The 20,039-nt window shown below is 40.3% G+C and overlaps 2 protein-coding genes across 2 annotated transcripts in view; one reads left to right on the top strand and one right to left on the bottom strand.

Annotated features, from left to right (window-relative positions):
* nbas (NBAS subunit of NRZ tethering complex) overlaps positions 1 to 10,889 on the bottom strand; it is a 186,826-nt gene extending 175,937 nt beyond the window's left edge. Inside the window, exons 1-7 of the mRNA XM_074616263.1 lie at positions 10,704 to 10,889; positions 10,335 to 10,386; positions 8,551 to 8,587; positions 6,202 to 6,279; positions 5,535 to 5,582; positions 4,419 to 4,462; positions 669 to 802 (exon numbers count right to left, since the gene is read on the bottom strand). Of these exons, the coding sequence (XP_074472364.1) occupies positions 669 to 802; positions 4,419 to 4,462; positions 5,535 to 5,582; positions 6,202 to 6,279; positions 8,551 to 8,587; positions 10,335 to 10,386; positions 10,704 to 10,796 (486 nt within the window). The 5' untranslated portion in view covers positions 10,797 to 10,889. The remainder of the gene's footprint in view (positions 1 to 668; positions 803 to 4,418; positions 4,463 to 5,534; positions 5,583 to 6,201; positions 6,280 to 8,550; positions 8,588 to 10,334; positions 10,387 to 10,703) is intronic.
* Positions 10,890 to 10,997: 108 nt separating this feature from the next.
* On the top strand, positions 10,998 to 19,695 carry ddx1 (DEAD (Asp-Glu-Ala-Asp) box helicase 1). The gene is made up of 26 exons (XM_074616264.1): positions 10,998 to 11,105; positions 11,225 to 11,276; positions 11,404 to 11,467; positions 11,553 to 11,582; positions 12,499 to 12,595; positions 12,796 to 12,843; positions 12,936 to 13,019; positions 13,143 to 13,226; positions 13,337 to 13,413; positions 13,510 to 13,582; positions 13,699 to 13,775; positions 13,866 to 13,980; positions 14,656 to 14,794; positions 15,041 to 15,101; positions 15,218 to 15,316; positions 15,476 to 15,565; positions 15,677 to 15,865; positions 16,061 to 16,112; positions 16,751 to 16,897; positions 17,021 to 17,112; positions 17,196 to 17,268; positions 17,401 to 17,473; positions 17,737 to 17,779; positions 17,869 to 17,964; positions 18,273 to 18,393; positions 19,171 to 19,695. Exons 1-26 carry the CDS (start codon positions 11,090 to 11,092, stop codon positions 19,299 to 19,301), a joined length of 2,223 nt encoding a protein of 740 aa, XP_074472365.1. The 5' UTR covers positions 10,998 to 11,089; the 3' UTR covers positions 19,302 to 19,695.
* The last annotated feature ends 344 nt before the right edge of the window (positions 19,696 to 20,039 follow it).

Genomic DNA, 20,039 nt, shown 5'->3' with positions numbered 1-20,039 from the left:
ATAATACTGAGACATGTCCCACATTTTCATTGGCTCTAGTTTTCAAAAGCTAAACCGCTGCAGGACAGATGCTTTTTTTTTTTTTTGAAATTGCGAGTCGCCGCAAAGTCACAAGGTTTAGGCGGAATATGATGAAAACTACCACAAAGAAAAGTAAGAGCAGCTGCAACAAAGACTTTGAAACTACTTATAAGTATTCATAAGCCGGTGGAAGGCGATTCTCAGAGTTTTTTGTGAAGTTTGCTAGTTATTTTTCAATTTCACATGGGGGGGGGGAACATGACATGAAGCGAAACAGCGACACAGAAACGTGCGGCTCAAAAGGAGATGTGCCGATCTATAGATGCATTCTGCCAAAGCGTAGAGATATCACAAGATAAAGAGCAGAATAGAAATGTTATAGACATATTAAAATTGTAGACTACCCCTCAGCCTTGGTACCGTGTCCCATATTGTCCCACACAAACACACTCTTTGTCCCACATTTGGTTTGTTGGGATCTGGTCACCCTAATGCCAAGTGAACGCTGAGTTTCCATATGCTACGCCTGATCACTTGTGATTAGCGTCAATGCATGCACAAGAAAAAAACAAAACACAGAGATAGCTTGAAGGGGGGATTTGTTTGAGTTTGATGACGTCAAAGAGGAGGGGACTGGCACGGTTTACCGGCGCGATGACGAAGAGCTCGCTTCCCATGAGGTCGAAGAGGCGCACGGTGCCAGTGCTGTCGGCGTAGCCCAGCAGGGTGCAGTCGTGGCTCCACGCCACCCTTCGCCATTGGGGGTTTGGGTCCTTTGGCACTGCGGCAAAGATGAAAAAAACAAACAAGAAAGTTCATACAAACAGAGAAAGAGATTTCAGGGAGCTTCTTATTGAGCCAGATGAGAAAACTCTCTGCGGATAATCCCTGGTGTTCTGCGGTGTGCCCGATGATGAATACAGATGGGAGAAGAAGGATAAAGCTAATGCCATTCATCAACACAGTGTGTCTAAGGACCTATCCAATTCATCTGTGAAGGATAGCTGGAGTAATACATCTCAATAATTGTCTCTCAAAAGACGCACGCGTGCACATTTCCGCGCTCGCGATGAGAAGGGGGGGAGAAAGGTGGACAGAGAGGGAAGATCATAAATCCAGCTTTTATTGAAGTATAGGCTACTGTTTTACCAATCTGCTGGCTCAGCAGTGCTGGGAGTGTAACCATATCGCTATGATAAAGCACATCCCTGCCTGCTGGCACTTTCTCAAGGCTTCGCTGTCATACTCTGATGGAAGAGCTGGCAGATCCCAGGTCTGTTTTGAATACCTGATTACCTTACGACACATTAAAACAGTATGAGGGAAATTGGATTTTTTCTTGTACAAACATGTGCACAATCTGTGTGCTTTGGGTACAAGAAAAAGCCAAGCAGAATATTTACTACTGTAGATGCAACCTTCAGCACACATTTCTGCATTGGAGAACAGTGTGAAACATAATATGCCACCACGGGTGCCGTGTCTGCTAAGCAATAAAGTTATGAAAAGGAAGTTATGTTTTTGTTGATATCACATAACGGCGCTATTGGCGTTTATTGTATTGAATTTCTTGGCTGAGGAACGCTGCTGCAACCCCTGGTGGGCAATACAGCAAACGAATGGAGGCGTCGGATATTGTATGACTAGAATTTTAAATGAAGAACAAAGGGGAGAAGTGGGAGGCGAGACAGACATGGAGAGGGGAGAGAGAGAGAGAGGAGGCAGGAAACAATGAATCCGGCACCCACTGAGAGAAATAATAGCTCCCCAAATTTTAAGGCCTAAGTATCAGAGGGCACCTCAGGAAGTAGGCGATTTAACAACACACCTCTGAGACTCTCGGCTGAGGAGGAGCAGAGGAGAACGCGGAGCCATTATGAGAGCCATAGGTGCCGAGCGTCTCCTCTGCTCTCCTCTTTCGCTCTTTTGCTTCCTATTTCAATCTTTTTTTTTCCTATTTGGCTCTGACGCTGCCTCTCCTCCTATCTCGCTCCCATTATGAATTGTATACAGTATGTTGTTCTATGGCTGAGAGGGCTCCATTTCCACATAGATGGCTTTTTTGGGGGGCTGGAAAATTGGATGCTACTGTCTTGTTTTTTGTTTTTTTTCTCCTCTAGTGCGGGGGCGGAAGTTGGGGAGAATTATGCCCAACGACCCAATAGGAGCCTTCTATCTAAAGCCTCACGGATGCATTTATCAGAGCTCAACACTTATGAATTATGTACGGGGGTGGGAGACGACTCCAGCGTAACAGGAGCAGACAGGGAGGGAGGGAGGGCGGGAGGGAGGGAGGGAGGGAGAGAAAGTGAGTGATACACAGGTGTGGACGCATCGAACGCGTTCGCGCACGGGGGATGCGTACCAAGAAACGCAGTAAAGAGGCACACATGCACGCTTCTCCATTAAAAGCAAACGGCATTAAAAGGCAGGATCACAGCAAAATCCATTAGGACAAATCTCCGTGAAATGAAATGAAGTAAAAGTAAAATGAAAAGGAGAGATGAAATGGAATGAAAGAGAGGAGAGGAGAGGAGAGGAGGGAGGCCGGGGTTTACACAGGCCCAGGGGCTACTGTTATCCACACTATGAGCCATTAGAACAACGGCCCACAATGACGGCTAGCCGGAGCAGAACAAACATAGTGTGTGAGAGAGAGAGAGAGAGAGACAGACAGAGGAGGGGCGGGAAAGATGACGAAAATGAGGGAAAAAAATGAAAGAAAAGAGGAGGGGAGAAGGTGAGAAGTGTAGAAAATATGAACAAAACCCACACACAAGTGTAATTCTGGGCTTTTTGCTGTGATCCTGCTTTGTTTTTGTGACGCATTTGGAGCAGTGTGTGTGTATGTGTGTGTGTGAGCGAGTGTATGTGCAGAAGATGTGAATAAAAAACTGAAATTCAGAAAGAATTATTATTTTCTTTGAAGTGATCCACTATTATGTTGACTTCTTTGTGATAATAGCTTCTCTCAAATGACTGATGGCTTTTGTTTTCTATTGTAGACATATGAAACAATCCATGGTGAACGTTGCTGCAGTCTAGTTGTTGCTTTCAGCCAATTCATTTAGTGTCCTCTGGTTGGACTTGTGGGGGGGGGGGAGACATTGGTGCGCATTGCTGTCTGCCAAAGTGTCTTTTTTGGTTGCTACCACTACGGGGTGTCAAAAGTCAGAAATGCATAAATTCTACACAGAGTGGCTCTAAAGTGGCGCAGCTGTTGCAGACCTGTGGGGGCAGCACAACAAGCTGTAAACACAACATTGGCATATTATCACCTTATAAAAGTTGTTATGGTGAACTTTTTAGCTAACATTTACACATCCAGCAGGTACAGAGCAACTTCAGCATTGATTTGGAGTCATGTTTCTATATCCATGCTCCTTTGAGCTCTGTTTTAGTCTCCACCAACGTCCTGTGAGAAATATCTGGCTTTTAAGCAGCTGTGTTCGGCTACTTGCTAACGTTGGCTGTGTAGTGTTTGGTGCTGGACAGGTAGCGTACAGTTGGGTTTAGCTAAGCTTTTCGCTGAAAACAAACTGCCTTACGCTGCTGCTGGAAACAGGGTTGATCAGAGCTGTGAGAGTGAACCAAACAATAAAGTTGTGGGCCTTTAAACCAAAACAATGAGCTGAAAGACACTTAAATGCCCCCGCAGTGCTGAGGGTAACTGTGTTGAGTGGTAATTCTTTGTGGGTTGATCACCACAAACAACATCTTTTATGTTACCCAAGGTGATTTCACCTATTGCTGATATAACATGTTTGATTTGTGCAGCTTTAAGTTAAAAAAAAAAATACAACTATAAGAAAGATGTCAAACATCTACGGTAAGTGTATTTCACTTTTTTTTTGCTGTATCATGCAAACCTCATCCTACCAACTGGTGCCACCCAGACCCCAAAGGTATACCTCTTTGTTATATCTCACAGGTGCTTTATTCTATTATTACAATTTTTCATGACAATCACTTTGTTCCCCATGACTTCATATAATTGTTTTCTGTTTCTGTTTCTTTTTTAAAAGACCAATGTATTGTGGTCCTTGTATGTTAAATAGGTTGTAAGGGTGAGGGTTAAAACTTCTCAACTTGCAGAAAGTTTGGGCCTCTCCGTGTTTAGAGTGATTAAAACCAACGCAGCGGGTCATTTTAATAGCTAATCAAACAATGGAGGAGATTTATTTTTATCAGCCACTACGAGGCTGCGTTTAATGAGTGGCAGTGTCGGGGATGAGGCTGATTATCTGTGTTCCTCTCACTCACACATTTCAATCAGCTGCTGTGGTCGATATTTTCCTTCGAAACAAACTCAACGTAGATGTGTACAAACACACATATGCAACTACAGATACTGAGAATGAAGATTGCAGGTTAAAACAGGCGAGAGAGGATCTTACCCTGGCACTTCCCAATGACTGAGCCAAAGTCGTCTCTCACAGACCTGAGGAGCAAACACAGGAAAAGTGAGGGGAAAAAAGCAGTGGCATTACACGGCACCCTAGGGCGCGACTAGTCACACTCTTAACCTTAAATGACCGGGTATAAGGTAGGTTATAATCGCCTGCCAACTGAAGTGGCTTAATGGATCAAGCAGACAGAAGCTTGACAGTAGGCAGCAGACAGACTCTTAAACAGAGCTCAATGGATAAGGCCTTGAGCTGCCTTAACACCCACTCACACCAACAAATGCCATAAAGCGAGGTTATAAAACACTCTGTGATTAAACAACAACGGTGCGGACAAAGCACGCCGGAGAAAAAAACACAATATCAAGCTGGCACTCGATTGCTCTCGATTACAGCAGGTCAACCGTGACACAATTTCGGAGTGCAGTGAATAATAACAGCGACGTACTTTTACATATTGGTACAGGATGTGCATGAAAACGACTTCCAATTATACAGAGGGTCAAGAGGAAAACAAGTCTTTTGAGCCAGCTGAACTTGCCTCTTGTTAGCCTCTGGAGAGAGAGAGAGAGAAATATTTGTACACCTGCTTCATTGCTATTGATTTTCATTTCAATTTTGCTCCATTTAAAGCATTACATTGTGTCAATAGAGCCCATTGCTGAGTGAGCACATTTTCTCTGCGCAAGAGGGGAAATTGGATTTGTGTCTGAAAATAATTACAACCACTCAAAATGAGCACAAACACACTCATGTGTATGCATGCTTTGGTCTCTTTCTCTATCCCTCACACACACACACACACAAACAAATGAAAACATTCAGGCAGCACTGGTATTTTCAATTTGTTAGCGTTCATTTATTTGATGTTGCCTGAAGTGCCACAAAAGGTTCACTAAATTGAATCAAACATTTTTTTTTACTATGACTAATTGTATTGTTTCCGATTTATATTGATGCTTGGGAAAAAAAATGTCATTCTTTAGATACAAGCTGCTCTTTTTAAGATAGATGTGATAAAGCACCCCCATTAATTAACAGGGCTCTCTATCACTCGGAGCACACAGGCAGAGTGCCTCAAACAGCGGGAAAGAGTTCAATAATTACCTAATCTCCACACACTGGTCCTGAACCACCGCCAACAGTTTGCCATTACTGTGGAGAGAACAAGAGAACGGTCAGGAATTAACAAGCGAAAAAGAAAGAAATGAGAAGAGGAGCAGAGGGAAGTGAACGAATGTCATTGTGACCGATATGTTAAAAAGTGGGGGATGAAATGAAGACCATCGAGGGTGATTAGGGAAGATAAGAGTGTGTGTGTCTAGCGGGGCAGTTTGGATGGGAGATAAAGACTGGAATAAGAGCCCCGCGTAGGATGGCTTAAAGAGAGGAGAAACAATAATAATCGGGAGCATTGAACGGAGCAAAGATGGTTTCCGAGGGAATTAAATGAGGGAGAAAGATTTAAGGGCAGACAGAAACAAAATGGAAGGATCAAGCACATCAAACTAATGGACATCCGCAGCATCATTTGACCGCGCTTAACACCGTCTTACATGGTGGGATCGATAGCCAATTAAAAACAGCCTTTCTACTTGGTTTGTCCGCTGTAATGAGTACAATTAAATGATTGGTTGAGGGGGTACGCAAATGGGAGAGGAAGGCTTAGTGTATGTCAGAGAGAGAAAGAGAGAGAGAAGAGTGTGTGTGTGTGTGTGTGTGTGTGTGTGTGTGTGTGTGTGTGTGTGTGTGTGTGTGTGTGTGAGTGTTGCACCTTGCAAGCACCAGCTGCCAGTTGATCTGCTTGTTGGACAGGCGGACAAGACCAAGAGGTAGCGATGAGCTGGAGGGGCTGAGGTTTACAGAATCAAACAAACATATCAGTGAGAAAATGAGCACATTAATAAGTGCTAAACAGTGTTCACTGAGTGTCTTAACTTACTAGGAGTTCCTCTAAATGAGGCTAAAAGTTCCCAGCAAAGAGTTTCCTCTTAAAAACTTTACGCAAAGCTGCTGAGAGCAACTTTAACTGAAGGACTGAGAGATCTTATCCAGAGATAAAAGAAGCAGCGGGGTTGATCTTGTTGCTATAGATGACATCATGCTTATTCACTATGTCTGCAGGGATTGGTTGACAGGTGACCAGTTTATGACAGTGAATGTGAAATGAAATATTCATCAACACATGAGAGTGAACAGGAGGATTAGATTAAATAATGAAAAATTTAATTAAATTAAATTCAAATTAAGTTGAATGAAAATTGTTATTCATGTATATTAAGTTAAATATTTTAAAAATCAATAAAAAGGAATTATTTAAATGATATTAAATTAAGTTGAATAACAAATTTTATTGAATTAAATCAAATTTTAAAAAGTTAAATTAAATAAAAGATTGTTTTAATTAAAGACCGAATTACATTAAAACTACATTATATTTAATTTAAATCAATTTGAAATTAAATTCAATTAAAAAATAAAGCATATTTAATCAAATGTATAATTAAATTACATTAAATTAAAATTATATAAATAAATACTTATCTATTTAATTTGGTGATTATTTAATGTACAATTAATGAACTGTCAAATAAATGTGGATCTGAAGATTGCATTTTAGGTTTGAGGAATCATTTCCACAGACAAGTTCATCAGTACAGCAAACTGCCTTTTCCCAGTGTCCAAGTAGTGGAGAGTTTGCAAACTGCCATCTGGTGTTTTGATTTTTTGTTGTCCGATTGTCGATTTGATCATCAAAATATGCTTTTAAAACTTCATTATCATAGTATTTTTGTATTGTATTATTCTGTTTTGGGGCTACTGTAAAATTGGCCAGAAGCTTCTTTTGAAAATGAAAATGTCCCAGCATGTGGAGGGGAGTCTGGCTACTCTGTAATTTCTAATAAAATCCCTGATCCGTTCTCATCCACAAAAAGAGAAGGAGAGCTAAGATACGAGCCTGGCTAGAGGAGTTCTTAAATATTTAACGAGGTTATTGATGGAGCTAGCGAACCACCTGCTGAGAGGATAAGCAGGCCTTGGTGCTACAGCATTACAAAATCAACTGCAGGCCTCATCGAGCCATCTGTTAACAGGTTCCAACAGATACTGTGCAGTAAGAGCAGGGTGAAACAAATATACATCTTAAATACAGGATTGTGCCTATGATACTTTTCTGCAGTAGATTTCAGGAAGTACAGGTCAACTAAGCCTGGTAGGGTCCATGTCAAAGTGTTGTCCCATCACGTCTGTTGCAAATATATACATATAAACTTTCCTTTTAATCTGAGTCAGGGAAGAATTCAAGACACCCAAATATAAGCTAAAACCTGATTATTCAATTCCCTCATACAGAATAATGACATATTTCATACAGTATAACATGCTGAAACTGTGACGCCCCACGCACAGACATTTCCAGGATTGTTTTAGCTTGTATTGTCATGTTTCCTCAATTATAGCTTGTGCAAGCATGTGGCAAAATAAAGTAAAGGATTTGCATTAAGGGAACAGGTTAGAGTTGTCTGTTGTAATTTATAAATATTTGAATTCCAGGTTAAATCTAAAAGCATCCAGGCTCATTATTATCAAATGATTGAACTAGCAAATATGGCTCTAATTGAATTGAACAAGGTTACATCTGATAATTTATACAAAGTAAAAGTGCTTGCTCTATTTCTTAGCTCAGTGTTAGTGCTGCTATCATGACACAGCACTATATCCATTATCCAGCATTAAGACAGACTGATTTTTACAACCATAAACAAATGTCACCAAGACAGAAGCATTCTGAAGTTCTTACTGTGTACATTTTATAAGTTCTTTTGTAGCACATTAGTACTGGGCCTTAAATAGGATTTCCTTAGTCAGTGCCTGAAAAATGCATTCCCACTTCTGCATTCACGGGGGAGCTGAATTACATATAAGCTTTCTTACAGACCTTAAAAGTAATAACTGTGCTTGTATTGTGATGGAGTCAAACATGTAAGCCACACACCTCTGTTCTAAAAACCATACTACTAATAAGCACCATGAATCACAGCTGCATGTGTCATGTGGGTCCTTTACACTGGCGAAATCAAGTCATGTGTACCTGCCAGCATAATAATAATAATGAACTTACCTGTACCACAAGTAGTGCAAGATTAAGCGGAATGGCCCTGTAAGAAATATATCACAGTTAGTAAGCATAACAATGGAACTATCACATGAGGATGCGATAATGACATATTTTATTCATCATATAGGCCGTCTCTTGTCACATCCTTAATCACAATCAAAAACTGCAGTCAAGGACATATAGGACCCGAAAATCAGTCTTTTTTATCTTTAATCAAGGCAAAGGACGTCTAACTATACAAAACTATAGCACCTTCCAGGACCAATGATCATGGTCATCAATGATTGTGGCACCTCCTACTGTAGGATTTGGGGAACATCTGTTTTCTTGGTTATAACAGTCATGCCAACATAATCTAGACCAAGCAAACTTGCATATCTGATATATTATGTATGACACAATTAGATATCTTGCATACTGAGCAGTCTGTGATTGGATGCTTATAAGTCTGCATCCTTTCTTGAATGACTCCCACCCCATGCAGGACACCATCTCAGCACTGGAGAGCTCCTTCAGCGACAGGCTGCTCCACCCAAAGTGTGTGAAGGAGCTCTATCGCAGGTCCTTCCTTCCTGCAGCTGTCAGACTCCACAACCAGCACTGCTCCCAGTAGACCACTTACACACCAAAAACTGACAATAACTGCACTATACTGTATAATGACTGTGCAATATCATTATCATTATTACTACTCAGGTGTAATTCATACTCACTGTGCAATATCATTTTCCACTTGTGCAATTTTGTTAATAGTCTGTTTATTGTCAATACTGTATATACTGCTCCTATTTTTATACTTCCTTCTATTTAAATGGTTTATATTTTGTTACACTTTGTTTAGCTCTTTTTTACTGTGTTAGCTGATGCATCTTGTTCTTTGCACTATCCCCTTTGCTGCTGTACACTGCAGATTTCCCCACTGTGGGACTAATAAAGGAATATCTTATCCCTTATCTTATCTTCTTAATTTCAGATTGGGTAGTAGTATTTCAAACACATACAGAATAACTACAGTAACTCCAACATAATTACTGGCCTACTTGCTTGCTTGCCAACAATGCTTGTTATCAACCCTACACTGTAGCAAACTCCACCAGGTCATATATATATATATAAAGGTTTAAGTGTTGCATTGTGGGTATATGGATTGCTGGATTTAAAGGTCCCATTTTGTGCTCATTTTCAGGATCATACTTTTTACTACTACTATTTTGTGTTTCTTCTAGAACATGTTTACATGCTGTAATGTAAAAAAAAAAACTTTATTTTCCTCATACTGTTGGCCTGAATATGCCTGTATTTACCCTCCTGTCTGAAACCCTCCGTTTTGGCACATTCCGACGGAATTGCGTTGCTAGGCAACAGCTTGGGTCCATGTGTACTTCCTGTCAGTTGATGTCATTCACATCCACTGCAACCAGGAAATAAACTGGGACACATTTAGAATGTTTATGTTTAAATCTGTGTAAAGGGTCTAAATATTGTACATTTGTGACATCACAAATGTACAGAAATCCTGACAGCTTGTTTCGAATGCAGAGTTTCTGAATACGGGGCTGTGTGTATTTCCCTGTGGATTGAGCGTTTCGATACTTTCACAGTATTTATATAGGACTTAAGCCTGCTTTATAATTAAAAAAAAACATGTAAATCTCACTTTTTTATAATATGGGACCTTTAAGAGTGAACACAAGACATTTCTGGAAAAAGGTCGTGGTCACAGTCAGGTGCTGAAGTAAAGTGCCCTCTTTCAGGTCACAACAAAGCAACAAAACAACAGAACTTACCTGTCACTGCTTTTGCAATAAGTGACGTGTTGTGCTCCTTGTTGCCTCGCAACTGCAAATGATAGAAAGTGACAAGTGAGCTCATCAGTTGTGTAAAAGCTATACATGGGCAAATAGTTAAATGGAGCAAAATATGAATGTTGCCTTATACATAGGACTTAACTGCATGTAAATATGATTAAAAATGAACACTATGTCGAAGTGAAATGACACCATGAAGGCTATAGCTGGTAGTTTGTGTATGCTACGTGGCTTTGAGCGGCTGCACCTGATTACAGTTGACTTTCTCGGGCCATTTTCACACATAAATGTTTAATAAAAGACCCACACACCACACTGAAAACGAGCAAAACTGATAGTCTGACTAACCTGAGTGTCCGTCTCTGGTGGCCATTCAGTAATGACAAGTAAATCATATAAAATGTTCTCCTCTTCTCCTTCCATCAGGCTTTCTTCAGCCATGTTTACTTTGGGGCTGTCTGACGTCTACGGCGAGCAGCACCGGACACAATATACTAGGGAACCGCGTTTGGAAAATGTAGCTCAGGATAAATGTTTAATGGCTTGACTTTGCTTAGCTATGATATGATAATAACATAGAAATATATGATAGGTATTGCGATTTTTTTAGCGTATTATACGAACTAGTTCACTAACCGGAACCAATGACATAAGGCTGCTACGAGTTCCGCCGAGCCGAATATTCGGAACACGTTATATATACATCCGGTTAAACTGCAGTCGTAGCAGCAATCATGGCAGCGTTTTCTGGTAAGAGTTTATCAATTTCATTATATTAACGTTGCATTCGTGTTTTTACTTCAACACCAAACGATTTGTGAAAGCTAAATGAGCGTATTGAATTATTAAATATGTCTTTTGTTCAACAGAAATGGGTGTTATGGCTGAAATCGCGCAGGCTGTGGAAGAGCTGGACTGGCTGTAAGTCACTGAGGCCGGGCTGCTTGGCTCTGCAGTGTTGTTAAATCACACCTGTGTTGTGATACATCTGTCCATATTGTTGTTACCTGTTGACACTGAAATTATGTTTTCAATCATTGGATTTCAGGCTTCCGACTGACATCCAGGCAGAGTCTATTCCCCTTATTCTCGGTGGAGGAGATGTACTTATGGTATGTTTACCTCTTTTGTTTATGTTTGTCTCAGACACAAAATCTGTGCTCTGCAAGTTTTACATCTCATCTTCTTTTTCTTTAGGCAGCAGAAACTGGTAGCGGTAAAACAGGAGTAAGTACATGAATGAATGACTTTATTTCGAACATATAATAAATAAAAACAGATACAAAATAATAACAAACAAAACAAGAGTTATAGTGTCCGAAAAGGAGTAGGTAGAAGAAAAACTTATATTTCCCTATACCCCTTTCTCACTTCTCCTCTATTAACTCATATATCATAGAATGATAATATAATATAATATAAAAACTATCCCAGATTTATTTACATCCCAAGTTGAACATATGAACAGCATCCCACGTTTATTTACAACCCACAAATACATCCGGAGTTAACAAGTATATAACCAACCTTTAACACAACTCTTCTTCAACCATATACCTCCCAAAAATATCTTTCTTGTATAGCTTTTTAAATTGATTTATATTTGTGCTCCCCTTCAACCCATCACCTAACCCATTCCACAAATCCACCCCACAGACTGAAATACACATACTCTTCTTTGTTGTACGAACACAATGCTTTTTAAAATTAAATTTTCCTCTTAAATTATAACCCCCCTCCCTGTCACAAAACATTTTTTGAATATTGCCCGGAAGTGAGTTATGTCTTGCTTTAAACATAATTATTGCGGTTTTAAATTTGACCAAATCCATGAATTTCAATGCATGTGACTCGGCATGCTTTCCCTATATCCCACATTATTTACTATCCTGATTGCTCTCTTCTGTAGTATGCATAATGGTTGTAAGTTGCTTTTATAAGTGTTACCCCAAACTTCTACACAGTAATTCAGATATGGTGATACAAGTGAAGAATACAGAATGTGCAGTGATTTATGGTCCAGTATGACATGACAGCCACTCAGTTATTTTAAATACAACTTTACCTCTGCAGTTTGCATTTAAACATCAAGACCAAGAAGTAATATACAAAAAGCTCAAGTGTAATACTTTGTCATCCTCAGGCCTTCAGTATGCCAGTGATCCAGATTGTGTACGAGACACTGAAGGATCAGCAGGAGGGCAAGATGGGCAGGGCCTCCATCAAGACTGGAGGAGCTAGTGAGACCACTTTGATATTAGTGACTCATTTGGTTGCAGCCTGTGTGTTTTAATATGACAGCTAAAATGTGTTCATAACATTGTACAGAGCTATCTGGTCTAATAGACTGAGCATCATAATTGATTATAATACAAGCAATTATGAAATCAGTGGTTTATGCTCTGAAGATCTTTAACTCTGTTTCTTTGTTTTGGCTCAGTTTTCAACAACTGGCAGATGAATCCTTATGACCGCAGTGCAGCCTTTGGTAAGAGGAGAAAAAGAAGCATGTAAGGCCACATCTTTGTTCTTTGTCACCTCTCCTGATTGTCACTCTTTGTTTATATTTTACCTGTACAGCAATTGGTCCAGATGGAATGTGCTGCCAGAGCAGGGAGTTTAAAGAGTGGCATGGCTGTCGCTCTACAAAAGGGGTCACCAAAGGTGTGTAATGCACACAAGTACTTTAAAACAAGAAGGATTTCAATACAACATGCATGCATTTCCAAGGAAAGGATCATTTTTTTTTTTGCAACCTGTCCTTGTCCATGTTTCTCTGTGTCGCAGGGCAGTACTACTATGAGGTGACCTGCCATGACCAGGGTCTGTGTCGCATTGGCTGGTCCACCAGTCAGGCAGCCCTGGACTTGGGTATGCTCTTCTATGCTTCACAATCTCCATGCTGTAGAACATACAGCAACTAAAATAAACTATTTAAATAGAAGAAATGATTCAATCCTGAACTCTTTATTTCTTTCCAGGAACTGACAAGTATGGTTTTGGTTTTGGTGGGACTGGAAAGAAATCCAACAACAAGCAGTTTGACAGCTATGGAGAGGTAACAATTAATAAATTAATGAATATTTTGATATGTTAACAACTGTGAGGGTTATTTTGAAACATGTTTTCCCTTTGTTATCTTGCCTCTTTGCAGGAGTACACCATGCATGACACTATTGGATGCTACTTGGATCTAGACAAGGGCCAGATTTCCTTCTCTAAAAATGGTGCTGTCTCAGTAGATATCATTATTACTGTATTTACGACATCTGGTTTGGTGTTAAATAGCAAATTTACTCATGTTTGTCATGTTGCCCCCTTCTCTCTGTTTTCCTTATTCCAGGTAATGACCTGGGTGTGGCTTTTGAGATCCCTCAACATGTGAAGAATCAGCCCTTCTTTGCCTCCTGTGTGCTCAAGGTATCACATCAAAATAATGGTTCAAAACAATCCCAACAGGGTGCCACATTTACACCATACAAATTGCTCTTTTCCTTATCTGTGTGCCAGAATGCAGAGCTGAAGTTCAACTTTGGAGGAGAAGACTTTAAAAATGCCCCTAAGAGTGGGTTTGTTGCCTTGGACCAGGCGCCAGAGGGCCACGCAGTCAAATCTTCTCAGACAGGTGTGTGGATGCAACCTCATGTCAGGTGCAGCAAGAAAAATATACCAAATGTGATTGTGAGATAGACATCCAGGGATAATTTGATGTTTGGACGACATAATGCATTAGTTCTTTTCACAATAAAAGCCTTCTTTTGCTATGGCTTTTCTAAAACAAGTTACCAGAGTTGCATTTTTACCATGCTGATACACCCATGAATTCATCACCACAGAGACAAATAGGGATGTAAGGATCCATCGATCTGGATCGATATATCAATTCAATGAGCAACGATCCTTTATCATTGATGCAAAGTGAAAACATCGATACATATCATCTTTAAGATACACCTTTATTTTGAAATTCCCACGGCACGTCTGTGTCACCATTTCCGTCCAAGCGCATCTCCTCCCTACAGAGCTCAGTAATAAAATTGTCAAATCATATTTTAGTTGCTTTTTGTGAGCTGATATAAATGAAACAGATTGTGTTAAATGTACATATGATATTGTCTCCTATCGATGGCAGCCCCCTGCATTTAATCAAATCCAAATCATATCTTGGCAAGACTTTGTGATATCATCAAATATGGTATCGTTGTCCAAAGAAACAATATAATATCGTATTGTGATGAAACGTGTGATTTTACACCCCTAAAGACGTTGAATAGGCCGTCTTTGCTCTGTGTTTGTGCAGGTAGTGCCAAAGTGACTCAGGTAAAAGCATCATCCAACGCGCCCAAAGCCCTGATCCTCGAGCCATCTAAAGAATTGGCTGAACAAACTCTCAACAATGTCAAGCAATGTGGGAAATATGTGGATAACCCCAAACTCAGGTATGGCTATACAGAGCTGGTATCAACATTGGTTGGAAAGAATGTTTTAAAACCATGAATTGTGCAGAAAATGCATGTGTAGGTACTTTTGAAAACCAGTATTACACTTAAGTCATTGCATGCCGCGATTTGCCTGCATTTTCCAGTTAATGTATAATTCCTGTTTTATACCAGCAGATGGAGCAAGTGCTTAATTTTTTAATGTTGACATATGCCGTACAGTAATTTGTTGATGTGTCGCCACAGGAGCCTGCTGGTGATTGGTGGTGTGCCTGCCAAAGACCAGCTGGCTGCTCTGGAACAAGGGGTACGGGACATGTACTCTCCTCCAAACAAACATTTAATTGAGTTTACTGTTAAACACAGATTTGAAAAAGTTTTTCTAACAAACATATTTTTTTGCCTGTGTCATCTTATAATTAGATTGACATTGTGGTGGGAACACCCGGCAGACTGGACGACCTCATATCCACTGGGAAGCTCAGTCTGTCCCAAGTCCGCTTCCTAGTCCTGGATGAGTGTGTATGTACAACACATCTAGAGTATTTCCTGTTACATCAAAAGTGTTGAATTTTCACAGCCTATAAAGTACAAATACTATTTTTTTTTAATGGTTGTTTCACACAGCATAACAATACCTGACGTCACTTATCATTTGTCTGTGTTCTCTGCGTCCCTCAGGACGGCCTACTGTCCGCAGGCTATACCGACTTTATCAACAGGATCCATAACCAAATCCCTCAGGTCACATCGGACGGCAAGAGACTACAGGTAACACTTGAGATAAAAACAACACACTATGTTATTGTTGTCAAATGGGAGGAGTCCCAGTGAACTATGTCAGTTATGTCCATGTGCATCAGTTGCTATCTTCTCTTCCAGGTGATTGTTTGTTCGGCCACGCTGCATTCGTTTGACGTAAAGAAGCTGTCTGAGCGTATCATGCACTTTCCCACCTGGGTTGACCTGAAGGGGGAGGACTCTGTCCCCGAGAGTGTCCACCACGTGGTGGTGCCCGTCAATCCTAAGAACGATCGGCTCTGGGAGCGCATCGGCAAGAACCACATCCGGGTGAGTCCCTAATGTTGCCCCAAAGACGCACATCATGGTGACATAGTCGGCGGTAGTGAGGGAGAAAATGCAGCAGGGATTTTGCTTTGCTGTCAGCATTGTGGACGATTCAACACATTTTTAAGCTTGTATGCTTGTTATTTCTCTCAGTTTATGTTGAGTGAGTTTTTTTCTCTGTTGATCTGTTTTGGATAGACTGATGAAGTCCATGCCAAAGATAACACCAGACCAGGAGCCAATTCTGCAGGTAAGAGAAGATAGACAGCACAGTTTTGACCATTTCATTTTGTCCCTCCACTAGTTTGATTTGTTTAAATATAGTGTTTGAGGGGCATCTCCTATCAATGTACATACATGTGTAAAAAAAAAAAAAATCAATATGGCCTGCATTCTCATAATATTCTACAGATGTTGGTCCCAGAGGTTTGAACAGAACCATCCAAAAAAACTTTTAAATATGTTGTCTTCTTCCTGGAACAATGTACAGAAGGACCTGAAATTGTCAGAGCTGATTACTATGGGAGAATTTAAGTCCATTGTAAAGGATCGAGAAAATAGCACTCTCAATCAGTGTGATTGTTCTTAAATTTCTAACTGAAATCGATTTAAAATTGACCTGTTTTATGGACTATAACTGTTTTTGTATTGCATATTAACTGGATATTGTGCTCATCCACTTGTAGTGTGTGACAGTTGTATTTGTCTGCTCGTATTGTTTGTGTTTATTGTTGTAACAATGTTGTCCTGCCCTCTTGGCCAGGTCTCTCTTGAAAAGGAGATTTTAAACGCAATTAGTGAAATAAAGGATATATGTAATGTGCATCACATAAACAACATTTCCTTGCACAAAAAGTCATTATTAAGAACAAATGTGTGCATTTTTAGAAATGTGGTCAGAAGCCATCAAGATGCTGAAGGGCGAGTACGCCGTGAGGGCCATCAAGGAGCACAAGATGGACCAGGCTATCGTCTTCTGTCGCACCAAGATTGACTGTGACAACATGGAGCAGTACTTCATTCAGCAGGGAGGAGGTAGGAGCCATTAGTACCACTGAGATTTTACTTGTCAGCCATCGCTGGACATTTTAAAAAAGTAGAAACATCCCATCGCATCAGAATCCCCTCCTCCCCTCAGTATTGATCTCTTATCTTTAGGTCCGGACGCTAAAGGCCACCAGCTTTCCTGCGTCTGTCTCCATGGTGATCGTAAGCCAAATGAGCGGAAAACTAACTTGGAGCGCTTCAAGGTAAAAGAACAACAACTTATTGATACGCTTTTACAGAATTATATTCAGTATATCGATGTTTGAAGATCCTCTTGTGTTCTCAGAGGAAAGAAGTGAAGCTCTTGGTCTGCACAGACGTAGCCGCCAGAGGAATTGACGTCCACGGAGTTCCTTATGGTAAATATATTTGATTTTGGTTCCCATATGCCTTTTTCAAATGCTGATTATATACAGTGTTCATTACAAGAGAATACGTCGCTGCATTTTGTGTACACACAAATCCACTCTCTTCATCTCTTTTTCCTCCAGTGATTAACGTCACCCTGCCAGATGAGAAGCAGAACTACGTCCATCGTATCGGCAGAGTTGGAAGAGCTGAGAGGTAAGCACCGGCATTCTTGAAAATAACCCAGTTTTTGCATTACGGCTGAGGAAGAGTTATTATTTTCTTATGTTACCATGTGATTTTGTTTGTAAAATCACATTCTCGTGTCAAATTCATCTTCATTGCAAACTGAAACTTTCACATATCATCCCTTAAAATGTAATCATTCACAATATGATTCAACTGAAAGAGTGGAGCTTTCTAATATTGACTTACTGCCCCATACAGTTAAAATCATCTCATTTCCTTTTAACTTGCAGAATGGGACTGGCCATCTCCTTGGTTGCTATGGAGAAGGAGAAGGTAGGATTATAGAAATACGCTGATAACTAGTTTTGATTACGCATAGTTTTTGAAAATAGCTTGAATAAATTTTTTTTCTACACGTGCAGGTGTGGTACCATGTTTGCGCGAACCGAGGCCGAGGCTGCTACAACACCCGACTGAAGGAGGAGGGAGGTTGCACCATCTGGTACAACGAGAAAGAGGTGAACAAAGACGCAGACACAAACTTGATCCAGCTGAGGCAGCGAGTACAAATGTGCTATTTGAAATACGACCGATTCAACGGAGGGCTTTTAAAGTGATTCAATAGGAAACGGATGCGTTTGTCATCCTGGCAGAAACGGCACCCTTGGGTTTGTGTCTGATGTGAGATATAATGCATTCATAGTAAGCAGTGCTTAATTTTTGGAAGCGCTGAAAGCTCAAGCACACACTTTTGACTTGTCACAATTTTACATAATTCTGCACTACCCATCATGGACTCTCATTTCCCTTTTCCTCTCAACCACAGCTCCTGTCAGATATTGAGGAGCATCTAAAGTGCACCATCACCCAGTGTGAGCCAGACATCAAAGTACCTTTGGATGATTTCGATGGAAAGGTCACCTATGGCCAGCGTAGGGCAACGGGAGGTATGTGTGTTATGACTGTGTACAAGCATAATGAAACATTTTTAGCCACACTGGTAGCATTGCTTTATGAATAGAGTGCTACAGGAATGAGTCCTAAAACCCGGAGATGAGTTGTCATTTTAGCACTACCGGTTCCTTCGTCTGGAAGTCAATGGGATTTTAGTTAGATGCCTGAAATGAGGTCTGTGGTTAACACAAGCTTTAACATTTTGTTCTACGATATAAAATACGTCAGAAAATATCCCCACTTGTGAATTTTGAAGCCTTTATGTGTCTTAAAATAGTCTGTTGCTAACAAGTGGCTAAATGAGACTTGTCCGCAGTTACAGCCTAGTTGTGTATACTCGCGCTCATGCAACCGTGGTGTAGTTTGTTTGTACACTAATGTTAGTTTTTTACTTCTGGCGATTGCATTTTACACTTAAAAAATCATAAATGTGTGATGTTCATTTGTGGAGATTATCTTGCTGAACAAAACGTGTAAGTATCATAAACGTTCGTTTGCCACAGAGCTTATTTTCTGCAATAATCCAAAACCCCATGGAAAAATCCCATTGGCTATTTGTCAAGGGAACCAGGGTGATGCTAACTTCCTGGTTGGCTTACAAAAATACATCATCCCTGGAGCACTCTATAGTAACCAATCTTCCAGTACATATTTTTGTCTGCAAAAAATATCTATAATTATTGCATAGATTGGCTGGTAACTAAAAAAAACGCATTACATTCGCTGCTTTTATGTTGAGCTTGACCTGCAATCCTGTTGCGCTTGTCTAGGTAGTAACTACAAGGGCCACGTGGATGTTCTGGCGCCGACGGTCCAGGAGCTGGCGAACCTCGAGAGAGAAGCCCAATCTTCCTTCCTCCACCTGGGATACATGCCAAACCAGCTTTTCAGAGCTTTCTGAACACACCCCAACGAGCACAACACTGCAGGCTGCACATACATACAGAAAAAAGAAAAATGGAACATGTTCACATGTTGCACCAAGAGGATACACAGTCTTTATGCAACCCAAGGTTTTTTTTTTACCATTCAGACATAAACATATAAACATAACTTGTACATGAAATGTATACTAAAAGCTGTCAAAATACCACCATTTCACTGGTATGCCAACTTGTCCTTGGCATCTAATGCTAACACTAATACAAACCTTATTGGTTGGATTTTGTGTTTTGTTTTCAGATTGATATGGTTGAATGAAATATTTAAGTTTCCTTATGGAGTAATTGGCTAAAAAGTCAATGTATTGAAGTGGCTTGGTGTTTTTCTTTTCTAAAATAAACTGTAATGGCCTGCTCAGTTTGTTCATTTTATGAAAAGGAAGGAAATACCTGCATCAGTTATGGATTCATTAATTTAGTGTGGGAATCACCAAATGGCTGACTGCAAGTGATGGTCCTATTTGGAACTGTGACCAATTTCAGTAACATGCAGTATGCAGAATATTTTTGGCATCATTGGGCAAAAATTCCATAATGACCTTTCAGCATATTGTAATATGCATAGTGTTCTGAGAGAAAACTAGACTTCTGCATGTCCTCATGGCTCTGTTTTCAGGCTTTAAAAAAATCCAGCCCATGACTGGAGACTTTGGCCATCACAGGTAATTTCAGAGAGAGAGCGTTCCTATTGGCTGTTC

The sequence above is a fragment of the Sebastes fasciatus genome, chromosome 18, assembly GCF_043250625.1.
Source record: "Sebastes fasciatus isolate fSebFas1 chromosome 18, fSebFas1.pri, whole genome shotgun sequence".
Lineage (NCBI taxonomy): Eukaryota > Metazoa > Chordata > Actinopteri > Perciformes > Sebastidae > Sebastes > Sebastes fasciatus.
This window is presented reverse-complemented; position numbering and strand designations above follow the sequence as displayed.

Excerpts from the sequence above, each read along its gene's own strand:
- ddx1 (XM_074616264.1), top strand. Across the intron at positions 11,468-11,552 it reads GTGGAGGAGATGTACTTATG|GCAGCAGAAACTGGTAGCGG; the intron begins GTATGTTTACCT and ends CTTTTTCTTTAG. Across the intron at positions 13,227-13,336 it reads TCAGGCAGCCCTGGACTTGG|GAACTGACAAGTATGGTTTT; the intron begins GTATGCTCTTCT and ends ATTTCTTTCCAG.